This window comes from Anneissia japonica, unplaced genomic scaffold (genome assembly GCF_011630105.1).
Source record: "Anneissia japonica isolate Jap-2015-1 unplaced genomic scaffold, ASM1163010v1 scaffold3867_len840240_cov202, whole genome shotgun sequence".
In the NCBI taxonomy this organism is placed as follows: domain Eukaryota; kingdom Metazoa; phylum Echinodermata; class Crinoidea; order Comatulida; family Comatulidae; genus Anneissia; species Anneissia japonica.
The window spans coordinates 590749-609116 of NW_022715965.1; the positions used below are offsets into that span (position 1 = coordinate 590749).

Here is an 18368-nt window from a genome sequence, read left to right on the forward strand (position 1 = left end):
CCAGAGGTAAGCTGCTCTCTCCTGAGCTAAGCTGCTCTCTCACTTGTGGCAAGTTTAGGTGTGGATATGTGGACCATTTAAAGAATATTTTTGGGCTGAAGATTAAACTATATAAACGCAAGTTGCGTTAACTAAAGCATTTCAAACCAGCTGTATAGCTAGGTTAAACACAACAGTATCGTGATATGCATTGGAGTGGAGTTGAATAGCTCAGTGGTGAAGATTCTTGCCTTCTGATCCCAGGGTCCTGGGTTCAATTCCTGACACAGCAGGACTTTTTCTCACGACCAAAACCAACTTCACCCACTAAGCCTCATTAAGAGACTTGGTTTATAAAGCATCATTCTCATCCTGTAAGTGGCAAGTGTACTTGCTATTGGATTTGAGGGAAATTTAAAAAAAAAATAAGAAAAGAAAAATTAACATTTTTCGTTTTTAATCACTGTATTTTGAACTAATAATACACTGACCGACGCAGAATCGGCTCATATAGTCAAGGATGGGTATTTTTTTTTTTTGTACTTTCCCCTGGTGAATCTAATTGATGGGTGTTGTGTATTTAAAAAATGGAAACAAATGTCGGCATCAAAAAGCATCGAACAGGTGCATCAGTGAACGACTTTTAGCCAAGGTCGTTCATGTTGTCCCTTGAAGAGTTTAGCTGGATTCACTATGGAAAAGGAGTACAACAAAAAATTACCCTTTCTTAACAATCTTTTTGATAATTCTGACCATAATAACTCATCATTAATAACCTCAGTCAATCATAAAAACACATATACCGACTTGTTAACTAATTTCCATAGCTTTACGTCACATAAATATAAATTCAGACTTCTACGCACCCTAATAGATCGTACATTTAAAATTAATAATACATGGATAGGTGTTTTAACACTTATATTTATTTTTCGAAAAAAAATTTATCCGATATAATTAATTAATAAAATAATATATAACTCTCTGAACAGAAAACTATCGCCCACCATTTGAAATCCACCTAAAACGCAAACACAACCTTCTTGTTTCAACCTTAACACCATTATTAAACTATTGCTCAGGGCGCATTCAATTTTAGACATTTCAATGCATATTAATGTTATGTGCTACTCACTTATCTCTTCTGAAACCGTTGTGCCCCGCCGTTTGAAAAATTCTGGATCCGCCCCTGATTGCTAACAAAAAATCAACTCTATCGTCAAAAAATATATTTCTATATTAATGTTAAACCCTCTTTTAAATCATATAAATTATCTTCTTTTTTTAAATATTATAAAAGACTATGTCCGAACTAATCTCCGAACCCGTGTTGTCTACAACATTACTTGCGAGGAGTGTAAATTCGTATATATTGGTAAAACCGACAGACACCTAGAAACACGGGCAAATGAGTACTTAGCTCCGGACAATCTTCAAAACGCAATGCAAAAAAACATCTAATTTCAGACTACTTTAATATTCTTGCTTCCGCACTTAAAATAAAAGCCCTTTACATTGCTTGGGGAAAATCCGTCACAACTCATTACAATATTACTCTTTTATTCTAATTCTAATTGTATGCATGAGTTACCTTAAAATTTGCTTGTTTATCTTACATCTGACCTGGTAGTACATAAACCGGTATAATCATTTTTACCTGCTGATGATGTGTTACTCGTCAAAACATATCGTTACTTAGTTCGTATATTTTTATTTTCATTTTTACTTACGTAGTAGACGTACGCAGACATCTGCCGGCTAGTTCGGTGTATCCTTCTTACTTTTTTTTAATAACTTTTTTGCGCCTAACATTTTTTGGTATTTTTTTCTTAGTCTGCGTTTTCTGGATTCCATGATTAACACTACTATGTATTCTGGCTCCCATTCGTTTCCTTATACGCTCATCCATTTTACTTGGGTCCTCGGTATGAAATTGGCATACTCCACTATTATTTGCAGTAGGTGTGTACGCCTTACGAGGACCTTTGACAACTTGTCCACCTACGCAACTACGGCGTAATTCCGCCGTCATGTTACGGAATCGCCGAAGGTCCTCCTCGAACGACGGCCCATATTCAATGAAGCGTTCTTTTAATCGTTCCACGAAGAAGTTATACAGCATCGTGTCAGCGTGATTCCATTCGCGAGCTTTCTGACGCAAATTCTTGGACATTGCAACTTTCTGGGAGTCGGGCCTTTCGTTCCTGGGAAGATACACTAAATCTTCAAGACTCCAACAAAGTATTTTGCTTAGTAGTACTAGAGATTCGTCGTAGTATTCATTTATAAGTACAATATCCATATCTTTATTTATTTTAGCAATTGTCTCATTTATAACCTTATCATTCAAAACATACTGAGTATTTAGGCCAAGATCAAATATCTGGTCATTATTAATATATCTGCTAGATACTAATTTAGGGTATTTTTTAGGATTTACAAGAAATCTTGTTATTTTCTTATTATTTATCAAAGTACGATTACGCCTATCTTTTCGTGGCAGTTTGACTAATTTTCCTTTGTTAAAGAATACAAAAGCCGATTCAAATTGCTTTGATGGCTCTCTTAGCAGTGTTATGTAGATGGGATCTTCTTTCATAAATCCATCTATTATTTTACGATCATAACGAACATGTAAAGTAAATATATTGTATTTGTAATTCGTGTAATTTCCTCTGGTTACGTTTGGTGGCGGAAGAAACGTGTGATGAGACGTTTTGCTAAATCTCCGGTTTCCATAATGTATAGATCCTCTTTCTCCTATTTTCCTTACAAAGGCGAGAGAATTTCTGTAACCATATAGTTCAATAATCCTTGCAAGAGTTGTGCTCCCGGTTTTGTGGGTTTTCAAAAACACAATCGTTTGCTTAGGACTGCATTTATTAAACACATTCTGCATCCTAAAGTCAAGAGATAAATTTAAACTCAAATTAGAATTACTACTTGCTAAGCACAATCTTTATATAGAATCATTACAAATCATAGTAATGTTTATAATAAAATGATTATATTGGTTTTATATTTATGTTTAAAATTTCTTTCAAATTAACACTTTGGAATAATAATAAGCCCTTTATACAGCAACTTATCTGATTTCGTATACAAAACAATAAAGCACAATTAATAGTCATTGCCAAATAAATAATGTGCAATGGAACTTTACATCATGGTAGAGTTTAATCACTCAGGGATCCTTGTATCTATAGAACAATTCCTACTGATAAAAAAAATAAGCAATAGGCCTGAGTTACGACATTCATGAAACCATAACATATTAAATTTCCCAAATTACTTTGAAGCTCCGCATGGTCTAAATGGAAAAAATAATCTTTGTTTTTTTTTTTTGCAAATGTGTTGGTCGGAGCCAGTGGTGGTGCCATCACGGGGGTGGGGAGGGTTGGGGTGGGTCCAGGGCGCCAGTCGGCCCCTTGGTTTGGACCCTGTTGTCGAACATGTCGGACTCCTTATCGACATTTTTCTGGAGCCCCCAGCAGGGGCGGATCCAGAATTTCTCAAATAGGGGGGCACAACAGTTTCAAAATAGTTAAGTGAGCAGCACATAACCTTGATTTGCATTATAATTTTTAAAATGTTGTGGGAAAAACAGGGGGGGGGGAGTGTCCGTGTCCACCGTGCCCTCCTACTGGACCCTCCCCTGACCCTGCTCAGATCTTTTCTGTTAAATTTACATTTAAAGGAAGAGAGAATTGTAATGTATAAAAAATTGTTTTAATTTCTATCGTATATTTTTTTATGAAATTGCGAATAGAAATATACGAAAAAATGCGAGATAAAAGGATAATGCATTTACAGTACAACATATAACTATGGAACGCCTTTAAAGCAACAATTCGACGATAACCAGTGAACCATCGATGATGAAAAAAGTAAATCGTTGATGATGAAATGTAAACCGTCGATGATTAAAAAAAAGTGAATCGTCGATGATAAAACAAGTGAATCGCCGATGATGAAGCAAGTGCATCGTCGATGATGAAACAAGTGAATCGTCGTTGATAAAATAAGTGAATCATCCAGTGGCGCCGCTAAGATGTGTATAAGAGACAGATACAAAAGCCGATTCAAATTGCTTTGATGGCTCTCTTAGCAGTGTTATGTAGATGGGATCTTCTTTCATAAATCCATCTATTATTTTACGATCATAACGAACATGTAAAGTAAATATATTGTATTTGTAATTCGTGTAATTTCCTCTGGTTACGTTTGGTGGCGGAAGAAACGTGTGATGAGACGTTTTGCTAAATCTCCGGTTTCCATAATGTATAGATCCACTTTCTCCTATTTTCCTTACAAAGGCGAGAGAATTTCTGTAACCATATAGTTCAATAATCCTTGCGAGAGTTGTGCTTCCGGTTTTGTGGGTTTTCAAGAACACTACCGTTTGCTTAGGACTGCACTTCTTAAATACTTTCTGTACCCTAGAGTCAAGAAATAAATTTAAACTCAAATTAGAATTCAACTATCTTTATAGAGAGTCATAAATCACAATAATTTAGGGTTGTCGCGGAAGCTGTCACAACGCCGATTTAGCCAGTAAGGTTTGTGAGCATGCGCAGATGTCCGTTACGCTCTATTAGTTCGTAGTAGACTGGCCGCGTAGTCAAAACGAAAAATGCCTACTAAGAGAAAAGAAAGAGGGGAGAGGAAGGAAAAGAGAAAGGAAAAAAGAAAAGGAAAGGAAAAAGGAAAAGAAAAAGATAAGAAAAAATAATGACAAGAATAAAAAGGAAAATAATAGTCTGGTCATAATGACCAGACTCACAACACCCTGCAACCCCTTCTCCACTTTAAAAAGTGTCCAAAGCTCCTTTGATTTAAGCCGCCAGACATTCTCCGCAGTGGCCTAACCACCGGTAGAAAATATCCATCTGTGGAAAATCTTTCCACACCCCTTGTAGATGCCCTTTCCACCCCCTTAAAGTGCCTAAAAATCTCAAAATTTCTTGTAGGCCAATTTCTTCTAAAAATTGCACATTTTAGGGAATTTTGATCAATTTCGACGAAATTAGAATTAAAAACACAAAATTTATGTATACATATATATAATAATACTAATAATAAGGAACTTGTAATTTCACTCTACAGGCTGTTTCATGCACTAGGCAATCTTCAGGAGTGAAGGGAATTTCATTTTGAAAGGTGTTCGTGTATACCGCTCTGCATAGACTTCAGAGCGGTATAATAATAATAATACTAATAAACCGACACAGTAAACATTTATTCATGTGGTAGGTGAAGAATTACAACAAAACAAGTCATGCAAAAACATGTTTGGTCTCAGCGGACAATGCTGTAAAAATATAGGCCTATACATATTATTTTATCCCGGTGCAGACTGTTACATTTTGATTTATATTATTCATTGCATTATTCCGTTTCATACACGTTTTGTTTGATATTGTTCAAGTTTTGAAAACCTGTTTCTAAAGCAATTAAAATATTGGCACGTTTGTTTATCAAACGCGCCTGGTAAAATGCCATCCATTGTTACTGTGAATAAAACGTGATATCCTTTCCTTCTGCATTGTATAATGTTATAGTTATAGGCCAAGGAGTTTGTGCGCAACTTCACCCATTCGATATTAACCAAGCCAGTACTTCACATGCATTAAGCCTATATACAAAGATATATAAAACGCATCTTTACAGTGTCTATTTGATCTGCCAGTTCTAGGCCTATATAGTCATTAACAATAATAAAAATGGGGAAAAGGGTGCCTTTGAAATCTACTTCAGCAAGTGTGTACGAAACCTTATTAATTACATTTAATAAAACAAGTTTTTTTAATGCAATAATAATAGAATTTGATACTCAATAGGTCTAGAAATGTAGACATACGGACCATAATATATTAGAAACTTTTTATTTATATCTATTTTACATAAATAGCGGCCTTACATCGCTTTTGATGTGAAGTTATGAACTGCTAATGTTTGTCTTGCATGTCTATTACACACTGTCACTCACAAATGCATGTAAAAATTGGTCTTAAAATTTGATAACAATGGACAACTAAAATCTATTGTAAATATTTATTTGAATTCATACACTAATTTTGTTTTAAGTTGTTTGTTTTCAATATTATAGCAGGGGCGTGCTGGGGGTGTGGGGAGTGCGGCCGCACCCCTTCCCCCGCCCCCTAAAAAAAGAAGGGCAAAAAAGTTCCACTGGTCTATAGGCCTAAGCCTAGGCCTGCCTCTACAGTGAAAAATTTGCCTAGTCGTAAAATCAAATAAAAACTCATTTTATATCCCAAATGTAAATAAACACTACAGTAATTCGAAATAAATACCGTGTATTCCTTCGTATTGCAGGGCCGTCGGAACCGCACCGGCCCCACCGGGTTTTGGCCGGACCACTTTCTCTCAATTCTATTATTTTTTTGAATAAATGTATATACTGATACCTATAAAAGTATAAATTATATGATTTTTTTAAATTAGTGTTTACATCACATTGTCTTTAAAAGTGATATATAAAGTAAAAATTAACTATTTATAACATTTTGGGGGTTGGAGTCGGCTAAAGTGATACTATCACACAAAGGTGTACGGGTCAAACCGGCCCTGATTACTTGCAATTGTAATTTCAACCCTAAAGTGAAGGACATTCGTGTTTTTTTTTTTTTTTTAAATTATGCATGTGGTATTTCCCCGGCAGAGGACTAGTTTTTCCAACCATTATGGAGCTATGGTGGGTTAGGTATCTAGTTCACTTCCATTAGTTGCTAGTTGCTATCTTCTCCCCACCCTTTAACAGTCAGACGATATCAGGGGCGGATCTAGAGCTTCAATCAATCAGATTTTATTTTTCAGATGATGATGATGGCATGGATGAGTCATGTTGGATTAATGAATGCACATCTATGGCTGGCAATGCCAAAGCCATTTTTTCAAATAGTGCGGGACAATATCAGGGTGGGTCCATTTCATGCGTAAATTAAAATAATTTTAACCAATTTTCTAAAAGTGGAGACATAAATATGAGAACTCTGGACACATTTTGCAAAAAGTGGACTCATTTTTGTGCATACAACAACATAATTTAGATCAATTTTTGAATATGTGGACATATTCTTCGTATAAATAATGTGAACCCAATAGAAACATTGTGCGGGATTGTTTAAGTAGCTGGCTACGGCACTGATGGCTAGGGACAGCGAACCACAAAAAGGCCGCCCCTGGTTGGAGTGGAGGGGTATGAAGGCCTCGCAGTGGTTGAATTCCTAGAAGACTAATTTGTCCTCTTAAACCCCCGAGATGAACGAGTAATTACGAACACAAGTAGCAAAGGATTACTTTTAGCCAGGCGAACTTTAAAAACGTGCATGCCAATATTTCAATTGCTTTAGAATTTGATTTTCAAAAGGTATTTTTGTAATGGATTTTACTGTAGTCTGAAGCAAACGCAAATACCTGACTGAAGAAAATGATATTGAATGAGTTAAAAAGATACGAAGATATAGTTGGTGTGGAATAATGTTTTAAAAATTCCTGTTTGTTGTGAAGTGAAGCATGCATTCATCAGGTTAGCAGGTGTAAGTTATCTCCGCCTATGCATACAAACTGAACAACACTAAACAAAGGTATATAGACCCCGATATAGACCTATATTTATGATTTCCAAAAAACACTTACAGTGCATTTCACGCTAGAGTACGTTGGCTTAATGAAACACGTCTTTGCAAGATGTGCTTTGGAAAATGTATTTTGTCGTTCAAGTTCACCTACGACAAAAACGGTACGGTACACCGCCGTTACAGTTAGACCATATCAGATGTTACGATTTGCTTACTTTTAAAAGATGTTTTACGGTCCAGAGCTGAAACCAAGATTGCCGTAGGAGGGGGTGGTGTGTGGGTGTGAAAATTGAACCAAATGGGGTTCGGGGATCGCTAAAACTAAATACAGTGTAAGGGAGAGCCTATTGGATCACAGCATAATAATAATTAAATACGAACTACAAAAAAGCACGATTCGCACTATTGGGTGGACTGCCTAAAACTTAAAACGTAAAAACTTAAAACTGCAAAAGACTGCATAACATCGATTCAGATACGTTATATCTTTCTAATTGAATAGGCTTTTAAAATACAATAACAATGAAACAAAAACGCATGAAATTAAAATTATAAAGGCAAATAAATATTGCAAGTATTGTAAGTATTGCTAGAAAAAAATCCTTAAACAGCGTTCTTTCGTACAGTACAGAATGGATTAGAAAATAAAAAAGGGTAAACGACGTAATAATCATTACAAAATGGAGATGGGCTGAGCATCTGGCAAGGAGAAAGGACGATAGATGGAGTCCATTAACAACTGAATGACAACCACTATTAACAAAAGAAAAAGGGGAAGACCAAAAGATGGGTTGCGAGATGAGCTGGTACAATTAACAGAATTAGCAGCATGGACACGTTATATCACAGACAGAAACATATGGCATGGTTTGGGAGAGGTGATGATGATGACTGGGGAAATGTAAAATCGAAGGTCGAAACAACAGCCTAATGTGAATTAATGGGTTTTAAATGTTATCATGATTTTTGAAATACATCAAATGACGCCGACATTATTGTTTTTTAAATTAACTTTCATAATTATTTTCAATAATACCAATAACACATGCAACAGTAATAATTAGAAAAAATACAAAAATATGTTTGTTCTTCTTTTGATTGAACGTTTTAAACTTTATTTAATAATTTTTTTTAGGCCTAATATAATAAAAATGAAACAATAATATGTACAGTAATAAGAAATAAAGTCACAGACGAACAACGTATTATCTTAATTACAGTATATTAATATTCAAATCACAATACAAAAGTAAGCACTCAAATGTGCCAAAAAAGACATTAAAATACATCACAAAACGCCACAAACACCGGAGCAACTGGGGGATTTGTGCCTTCCCCCCCCCCCCACCCCTTCCACCGTCAGGTGGAAAGGGGGGGGGGGAGGAGGCCCCCAGCGCCTGGCTCTGGACCTTCGGCCCCTTCGTTACGCCAATGATCCCGTATTTACAATTTTCGCACTTCCCCAGGTGGGAACCATCCTACGCCCCTGATTATAGCTGTTTCATTATGATGAAAATGTTTAAAATTGTGCTTTATAACGCTCCCAAGTTTAATCTATGATTCAATATTATGAATTTTACAAGTTGGCAAAGTTTGCTGCTGCATTATTATCGTTCAGATACGATCACTAGGCCTATTCGAACAGAGCAGCAGGTTGATAATTTTTTCCCATAGCTATTTAGATGTGGAACATCGTTGTTGGTAACTTTTTTTCAGATAAAAATATGAGTGTAAAGATTCCTGAGTATATATAAATAGTTAAGAACTGTGCATCAATAATGCACATATAATCAATTGTCGATTTAGAGCGGCGTCAGGCATCTAATTAGTGCCATATTAATAGTACCGATATTTTGAATACTCTTCTTCCGCGAATTGTTTTAGTGACTCATCTAATTCTTATATAATCACTCTAACATTTTAATCGAAATAAAAACTGGTTTCAAGAAGAAAATTCGTGAATGAAGTCAGGTGGATGGAAGCTAGGTACAGAGGAAGCATGGATGGATTATAGGGTCACCATATTAAAATGCTTGAATAACAGAGTACCTGTACTTAGAAGTCTAATTGAATAATTTTCTATAATTAATTCTCTGATAATGCCTACGGGCTTTCTTAACGAGTGTATCACTGGATGGCTTTAACAGTGAAGTGGGTGGGACAGTGGCGAAATGAGCTTTCCCGTCTTCTGAAGTGTCCTTAATGAAAAAGTTTCTGTTGTGTTTTGATAAACACAACAGATAAACATCCGATAACTCACCGTTTGACCTCTGTTGTTATGTTATGAGGTTTTCTTGATTGAAATGGTGCAAATACATTCGTTGAAATTGACAGGTTTAACCAAACATGAACGAAGCAGAAAACAATTGTTGACAACAACATGCATTCCTATAGAAAAATAATTTGTAACAAATATGATCGCTAATTCGATGTAAGTTTGCGTCAAAAACATATCATAGGAGTGATGTTTTGTCCTACCTGGCGTGTTATCGTACCGAATACTCAGTACACAAGTACTGCGTACTAGCCAGAATCGGAGTATTCGGTACGATAACACGTCAGAAGGGCAAAGCATTACTTCTATAATATCTTCCTGACGCAAACTCACATCGAAATAGCATTTGCAGTACCCGCTGCTACTTGGGGATCGGATTTAACAATAGTCACTAAGCGCATTAAGCTCGGTAGTCTAGTGGTTATGGGTTCGATTCCCACCCAAATCACTTGTGAGTTTTTTTCCGCAAGTATTTGGGACGTACTGAGTATTCGGTACGATAACACGTCAGGTCAGGTAGAGAAAAACATCACTCTTAAAAGTGATTGCAATAGAAGTTTTATCAAATGAAATAATACTTCGTGGTAGCCTACGAAATGCGTAATGAAAATGAGTACAATACCTTAAATCGTGACATAATGTCCTTCGTTTGAGTTTACTGATAAAGAGGCAACTGTTTCTATATAATAGATCTGCTTGATCTGAAAAACATACAGTACATGATTAATCTAAAATCAAACGATTTTATTTATTTATATTCTGAATCAACCTATTATTTTCAAAATATAAAAGAAATTGTTGACCAGGGGATGTCAATTATAAGCAAAAGTAAAAAAAAAATTAATTGTCATTATTAGTTACAGAATTTGGTAAAAATATACATACATTTAACTGCCTCAATATGATTATACCGTACCTGTAGACCAGGTTTCCAAATGTATGTAAGATGTACACAAATTATGCCTACACTTCAGAATAAATAGTACATCTCATCAATTGAAAAATATTCCATTTAGTAATTTTGGTTAACTTTAGTGTTTTTGGTTCAAGGTTGGCCCGATACACGGTATTCCTCCGTCAGTATGAGTCGGCTGCTGCGTTACTTCTCAGGCAAATCTATAATAGGCCTAAATATAAGAGCAAAGTTTTCATAAGCTTAATACGACTTATCCAGTGTCACTAACCATGGAGGTTTATTCCTCCGTACACTAACAACAATAATCAGTTGTTCTGGCTTATCATAGCATTCGGTCTATTAGATTAATGGTTTATTGACAATATAATGTTCAATGGCCAATGGATAGGCCTATGCGAAGATCAAGTGAGAGAGCCAAACATAGTTAATTTTCAGTTAAATATAGTATGTGGACTGCAATTGTTTTCCCAAACTGTTTTTATAAAAAAAATGTAGTAAGCTTTTTTATTATATCACAAGACTTTTAAACAAAGATTTGTTTTTATATGAGCTAAAGTCAGTAATGCTAATATAAAAGCCAAAATTAATTTGCTGTTCACACTAAACTAGTTAGGATTTATAATGATAAATGAATGTCTTGTATTCATACTTGACGTATTTCCGAGCGGAAAGAAATGACTAGGAATCCCTCTTTGACGTATAAAATATAAGGACAGTTCACAATGTTGAATCACATCTCTTAATTATTTTTCTGCGTAAAATCCAACACGATTTCGGTGTCTAAAAAATAAAGTTAACGTTGGATTAAACAAATTCATAAAGAAAACCCTATCATCTTTTCCGAGCGGTAAAGGAATGACTTGGAATCCCTCTTTGACATATAAAATATATAGACAGTTCACAATGTTGAATTACATCTCTTAAAAAAACTTTTCTTCTGCGTAAACCAACATGAATTCGGTGTCTAAACAACCAAGTTAACGTTGATTTTGAAAAAATCCAGAAAGAAAAACCTATCATCTCATACTTAAGCCTATAATTCCCGAGCATTCTACAATAATTTAAACAACAGGCTTATTGCCTCTAACCGAAAGGTCCACTGATTAATCTCAGATAAGAAAGTATAATACATACTCCAAGTATTGAAATACACGCCATCGTGTTGGGATTCAATATTTCGACATTAATTATGTCATCATCAGGAATGATGATGACATAATTAATGTCGAAATATTGAATCCCAACACGATGGCGTGTATTTCAATACTTGGAGTATGTATTATACTTTCTTATTGCCTCTAGTACTTCAGTATCTAGAACTTCTAAACCTTTCTCTTGGAATCTTATCTCAACACTAGTAAATCACAAACAACAAACATATACAAATACTGTACTTCGTTTTTGTACCACACTTTGAACTTACACTACTAACATAGCGAATTCTGCATGATCTCTTATGGTGTTCCTTTAATTACCAAAGTGGTTTACATTTTTTGTTTAATCAAATGAATGTTATTCTAGAACGTTCTACGTGTTAAATGTTTTACACTAAGGCAAGGAATTGTAATTTATTAAATTAAACAAATACGCAAAATTAGATTTTCAGATATATTTACCTTAAACTGAAGACTGTTCTCGGTAGTATGAAATACGGAAGTATGAATGAGGTATGAAACAAAAGTTACTTTTCAATAAGGTTAATGTGATTGTATTTCCAAGCTTTTTTTTATGCAAATCAAATTTATTTGATAGGGTCTCACATTTTAAATCACCAAACACAATGCCTTTAGCCTTTTTAATGCCATAAATATTTAAACGTCTTTGTCCAAACTATTGGTCGCTACCCACTTATTGCCGCCAAAATATTTTATAGCGTCGATTTATAACGGTTTAGATATTTCAATGCTTTATAGCTATTTCAATACTTTCTAAAGCTATAGCATTCTACATCTTTCTAACTTTCTAAAGTTGCCGGGTCGGACGGCATTGCATGTGATGTAATTAAAAACTGTAGTGAGATCTTAGCAATTCGTTAGATATAATTCTTCAACACCAGGGGGCAGTGGTCCAATATCTGGATGAACCTTTTATCAAATCAATCCTTATTTTGAATTGCATTTTGGAAATTATGTTGTCTATTAAAGCGTATTACCAAAGATCGATGAACTAGCAAACAACGGATAAAAAAACAATCACGACATGTTAATGATGCTTATGTCAGGAGTATATGCCTGAGTTATAAATTGCCACAGCCATTGCTAGCTCAATTAAACAAACATGTTTCGGCATGGTTTAACTGCCCCACCAATGCGGAGCCTGCACGCAGGAAATCTTATGAGAGAATATTGACACGCGGTACTCGATGTGAGTCGAACCATACCAGAAGATACAGTTGACAAAACAGTTAATTAATAAATATAAAGACAAGAACGAATAGGAAAAATAACTGATTAAAAATAACTGATTAAAAAAGTTAAATTTTCAGAGGTAACTCAGTAAACGTATTACTGAGTTACGTAAAAAGAATCGAACTTATATCCCCCGCTTCGAGTTGGGAATAAGGACACTTAACAAGGGTAGTTTTAACCCAGCTTGTTTTTCTAAATTGAAATTGATATTTAGATGACGAAGATTAAGATAATTACGCATAAATACCGTAAATGCATCTAACTTAAGAAAGTTAGAAAGATGTAGAATGCTATAGCTTTAGAAAGTATTGAAATAGCTGTAAAGCATTGAAATAGCTAAACCGTTATAAATCGACGCTATAAAATATTTTGGCGACAATAAGTGGGTAGCAACCAATAGTTTGGACAAAGACGTTTAAATATTTATGGCATTAAAAAGGCTAAAGGCATTGTGTTTGGTGATTTAAAATGTGAGACCCTATCAAATAAATTTGATTTGCAAAAAAAAAAGCTTGGAAATACAATCACATTAACCTTATTGAAAAGCAACTTTTGTTTCATACCTCATTCATACTTCCGTACTTTCATACTACCGAGAACAGTCTTCAGTTTAAGGTAAATATATCTGAAAATCTAATTTTGCGTATTTGTTTAATTTGATAAATTACAAGTTGGAGAATGATTAGCACATTTATGAAATAATTGTACACACATAATTATTTTAAACATGCAAATTACGGTTCCTGTTGTCATACAAATGGTTTTGCACAATAAGTCTGTAGGCCTATCAAGCAGCTAATAATATAAAGTGTCTAGACCCGGCCAGGTTTTAATGGTTAAAAGAATAAATTAAGCAACATTTAGTGAATTAATTACAATTAAACTCATATAAATTTAAGAAAAGTTTGTCATATAGTTTCTTGATATATACTGTAATAATATCAAAGATAATAGAAACACAAGATAGAGTTCTACACACAAAAACGTGTTCCACCAAAATGCATGGTGGGAATACAAACAATGGGACGCCCCTTACGACTGGATCTAAAAAACTTCAACCGAACTTTCGTTACCAAGTCGTCGCGTATTTTATTGTCAATTTTCAATTACAAAATTGTACACAATTGTACAATTATCACGATTGTACCCAGACAGTGACAACGGTGAATACATAATTAATTGGCGGAGGTAGAAATCGTTGCTATTATCCAAATAAAACACACAATTAAGCCTATGGATCAGTATAGAAAACAACAATATAGCGCAAAATCGTATGGCCGGACGTACTCTAGTGATAAAGTTTTCCTCCATTAGTGCAAAAAAAGGGCGCCGTGTGCGTCTGGTTATACTTAGCAACAGAAGGGCGCCCTGTACGTCGGGCACGAAGTATAGAAAACTTGCATGGTTAAAAAGAAGGGCGCCGCCTACGTCGGGCACGATTTCCGCCTCATTTTTACCATGCGAGTGCTCTATCTTGTGTTTCTAGTATCTTTGATAATAGAAAGATTAAACGAGAACTTACCTTAAGGTTGAAGTTTGATCCGTATTTCATGAAGTAATATTAGTGGTAGAGATTATGTGAGATACGAGCATGCGCATGCGCGAATCAGCTTTGAATATGCGATTGTCACAGAGGAAATTCAGAAAAACTCCACCTATATTAGGCCACTTTGGGTGGGAGTGGATGGGCAAATAATCTCTACTACTAATATTACTTCATGAAATACAGATCAAACTTCAATCTTAAGGTAAGTTCTCGTTTAATCTTTCTATTTCATCTCGTAATACGTGGTTACGAGATTACTGTGAGACCTTGAAAGCTCCTCTGTGACAGACGCACCAAAATTATATAAAACAACAGAAAGGACTGAAACCAATTTGAATGGACCTTTCCGCTAAGCCCCGCCCATTGGATATTGTTGCTAAGGTCCCACAAGACGACAATGTTAAAACATACGAGAACACGTGCGTTTGTGGGACAACACGTGTGTTTGTGAGACGCGCGCGTATTCCTAGCGTTGTTCTGATTAGTCAGTTGTTAAGTTTGATTGACACTCCGGAAAGGTCTATTAACGGCCTTTAATTCATAATATGAATATACATAACATAATCATTATAATGTGTCAACAGTAATCTTTCGCAGTCTACAAGCAGTAATATTTACATATAGGGTCCTGCCTAGCTAAGCATCCAAGATAGTTCTTTGGAATGTGTTTTTAAGTAAAATTGGTTTATTATAAAATTTTCGAAACGTCTCTTCTGTAGACCATCCAGCCATCGACATTATTTGCCCTACTGGGACGTTTTTGATATTGACTGCCGATGCGGCTGCTGTCCGTACAGAAGGTGGTTTGAATATTTGTACATCTATCCCTGATTTCGTCAACATTATTTTGACCCAACGAGCTAAAGTATCCTTCGAAACCTTTACATGGGGGTTTCCTAAAACTTATAAATAGTTGTTTTTCTTCACCTCTGACTCCTTTAGTAGCCTCAAGGTAACAAGAAAGTGTGTTGATGACACATAAATTCCGTTCCTTTTGATAAGCTTCTAATCTTAACTGATTAACATGACAGCCTGGTCGACTATGTTTCAAAAGGTCATTAATCCTAAACTCTGCATAGCTATCACAAATAAACATATTGTCGATAGTTAGTAAATGGACAGTTTGTAGCCTACTTGCTGGAACTAACGTAATCAGAGTTACTAATTTATATGTCAATTCCTTTAATGACAATGCTTCATTAGGAGGTAGAGAACGAATACATTGGAGTAGCTGACTGACATCCCAAATATTTTTATACCTTGGTATTGTCGGTCGTAAATTAATCACTCCTTTCATAAACCTCAATACATAAGGATGGGACTGGCTGTTGTCTAGTAGTGCAATGGTAGAAATCGCACTTTTGGCTGTGTTAATAGCACTGTAACCCAATCCGCTTTTAAAAAGTCCAGAAAGGAAAGATAGAATGTCCTTTATATTTGAATACACTGTACTATTTTCCTTTTACTACAAAACTGTACCCATCTACGAGTGTAGGTTCGATACTGTGCTTTAGTTGATGCTCGCCATGAAGCGAGTATAACGTAGATAGCTGATTCTGGAATTCCTTCGTTTTCAAGGGATCTCCTGATAGTCTGCAAGACAATAATTGTATTTTATGAGCCAATGGGTGTATCTTATCTGTACCCAATGTGTCACTACACCTCGGTAACAATAATGGCTCTATGATTAATAATTTCAAGATTTTCGCAAACCATGGTTTTGTTCTCCATTTTGGCACAATCATGATGCCTTCTGCCCTATTTTCTATAATCTTTTGTAGGCAATTGTCTATTATAGAGAATGGTGGAAATGCATAAAATTGACGAAGTCCCCAATCAATCGATAACGCATCGATATCATATGCGCCCAGGTCCGGAAACCACGAAACATACTTCGCTAATTGAGTATTTGACCTCGTTGCAAATAAATCTATATCAGCCGAGCCCTGCAGGGATTTCAAAAGTTTTGAAAGTAGGAGGCTGAATCTGAAAAGTAGCAGGCGCACCATTTATCATCAAAGTTCAGGGGGGGGGGGGATTTTTTTTTCTAGATGCCAAGAAATAGCCTCTCCTGCATTCTTAGAGCTCTGTTTATGGATATATTTTAACAAAATAATGTTGTTTTGTAAGATTTTTTTGGTTTTATTCAGCTGGTCATAATGTTGAGTTGTATCATACTGTACTAATATAACATACATATACAAAAGTAATAATTTGTAGTAAGTGAATTTATTATTAAAAAAAATCCAAAATGACTGTTATCATGACATTATTGAAGTACAGTAAAACGTTTCGTTTCTGCAAAAGGTAGGTATTTATTGTAGTAACAGGCCTGGATTACTGTTTCACATACTGTGGAAAATAATAAATAGAAGTACTGTATAAAAAGGTACTTGTTGCATGTAATAAATTACCATTCCCTTTCCTTATTTTAACATATACATAGAACATTCTAGAATAACATTTAATTGATCAAAGAAACTGTGTAACCACATTGATAATTTTAGGAAAAAATGACACCATGTAGAATCCAAGAGTAATATATGGAAGCTTCTGTAATCTTGGGTACTTTAGAGGCAAATAAGTCAAATTGGTTAATGATGATGTAAGGTGACCAATGAGGAGCTTAGGCAATATAGAATGCTCTGGAGTTGTACAGCTAGGGTATATAAGCTGACAATTTTATCTTTCTTTCTATATTGATACTGGATTCTTGTTGGAGTTTATACAGAATAAGTTTATTTGAGAGTTGTTTTACAATATTGTGAGCTGTGTTTACATTTTATATGTCAAAGAAGGATTCCTAGTCATTTCTATACCGCTCGGAAATACGTCAAGTAGGAATTCATGACATTGCATATCAATTGTGTGGTTGCTCCTGGATATAATCAGCTACAACCTTATCATGAGTTGGAATCTGAAAAATAACAATACAAAACAAATAAATAAAAGCATCACTAAATACCTTTTTGGACAAATCTGGCTAGGTCTGTATTAATAAGCCAGTGAAAAACTTATATAATGTATTTAATTATTATAATAATAATTATAATAATAATATAATAATAATAATATAATATTATAATAATTATTATTATAATAATTATTATTATTATGATTGTATATTATAATAATCAAATCATTGCAATATGTATAAGCTTATATAATTTCATTTAATAATTGAAAAGAACAATCCTACATAAGTATCAGTAATTAGCATTTTACATACTTAATTACCTTTTTGAAATTGCCCTCAGCCAATAGGTCTTCAACATGTGGCTGGACATTATCTTCAGCTACATGATCATCATGATTGCTGAAATCATCATCTGGAAAAAATTAATGATTTTTTTTAAAGCTTTAAAAACTATCATATACCAGTAGGAATTACAGTACTACTACTCCTGGTACTGTAGGCAAGCCTATAAGATAGGCCAGGAGTTAAATTACAATTAATTTGTCAGTCGGCCCCTGTCACGTGACATGTTGTTTGTTATTTTGTTTTGCTTAAAGCCCCATTCCCGGCAAAATTTCACTAAAAATGACTTTTCTTTAGAAAATATGCATTTGCATTACTCCAATTATTATAAATAATGGAAAAATATTGGCATGAATTTTAGTTTTACGCAAAAGAATAAAAAAA

At 34.8% G+C, this 18368-nt stretch overlaps 1 protein-coding gene across 2 annotated transcripts in view; it reads right to left on the reverse strand.

Moving 5' to 3' along the window:
* Nucleotides 1-419: 419 nt before the first annotated feature.
* The window catches only part of LOC117109523 (galactosylceramide sulfotransferase-like), a 22073-nt gene continuing 4124 nt past the window's right edge, over nt 420-18368 (reverse strand). The window contains exons 2-6 of one of the 2 annotated variants that reach the window (XM_033251899.1): nt 11421-11551; nt 10772-10982; nt 10478-10556; nt 9841-9968; nt 420-2879 (exon numbers count right to left, since the gene is read on the reverse strand). In XM_033251899.1, coding sequence (XP_033107790.1) covers nt 1757-2879; nt 9841-9968; nt 10478-10492 — 1266 coding nt within the window. In that variant the 5' untranslated portion in view covers nt 10493-10556; nt 10772-10982; nt 11421-11551 and the 3' untranslated portion in view covers nt 420-1756. The remainder of the gene's footprint in view (nt 2880-9840; nt 9969-10477; nt 10557-10771; nt 10983-11420; nt 11552-18368) is intronic. The other variant, XM_033251900.1, reaches the window with a different exon arrangement.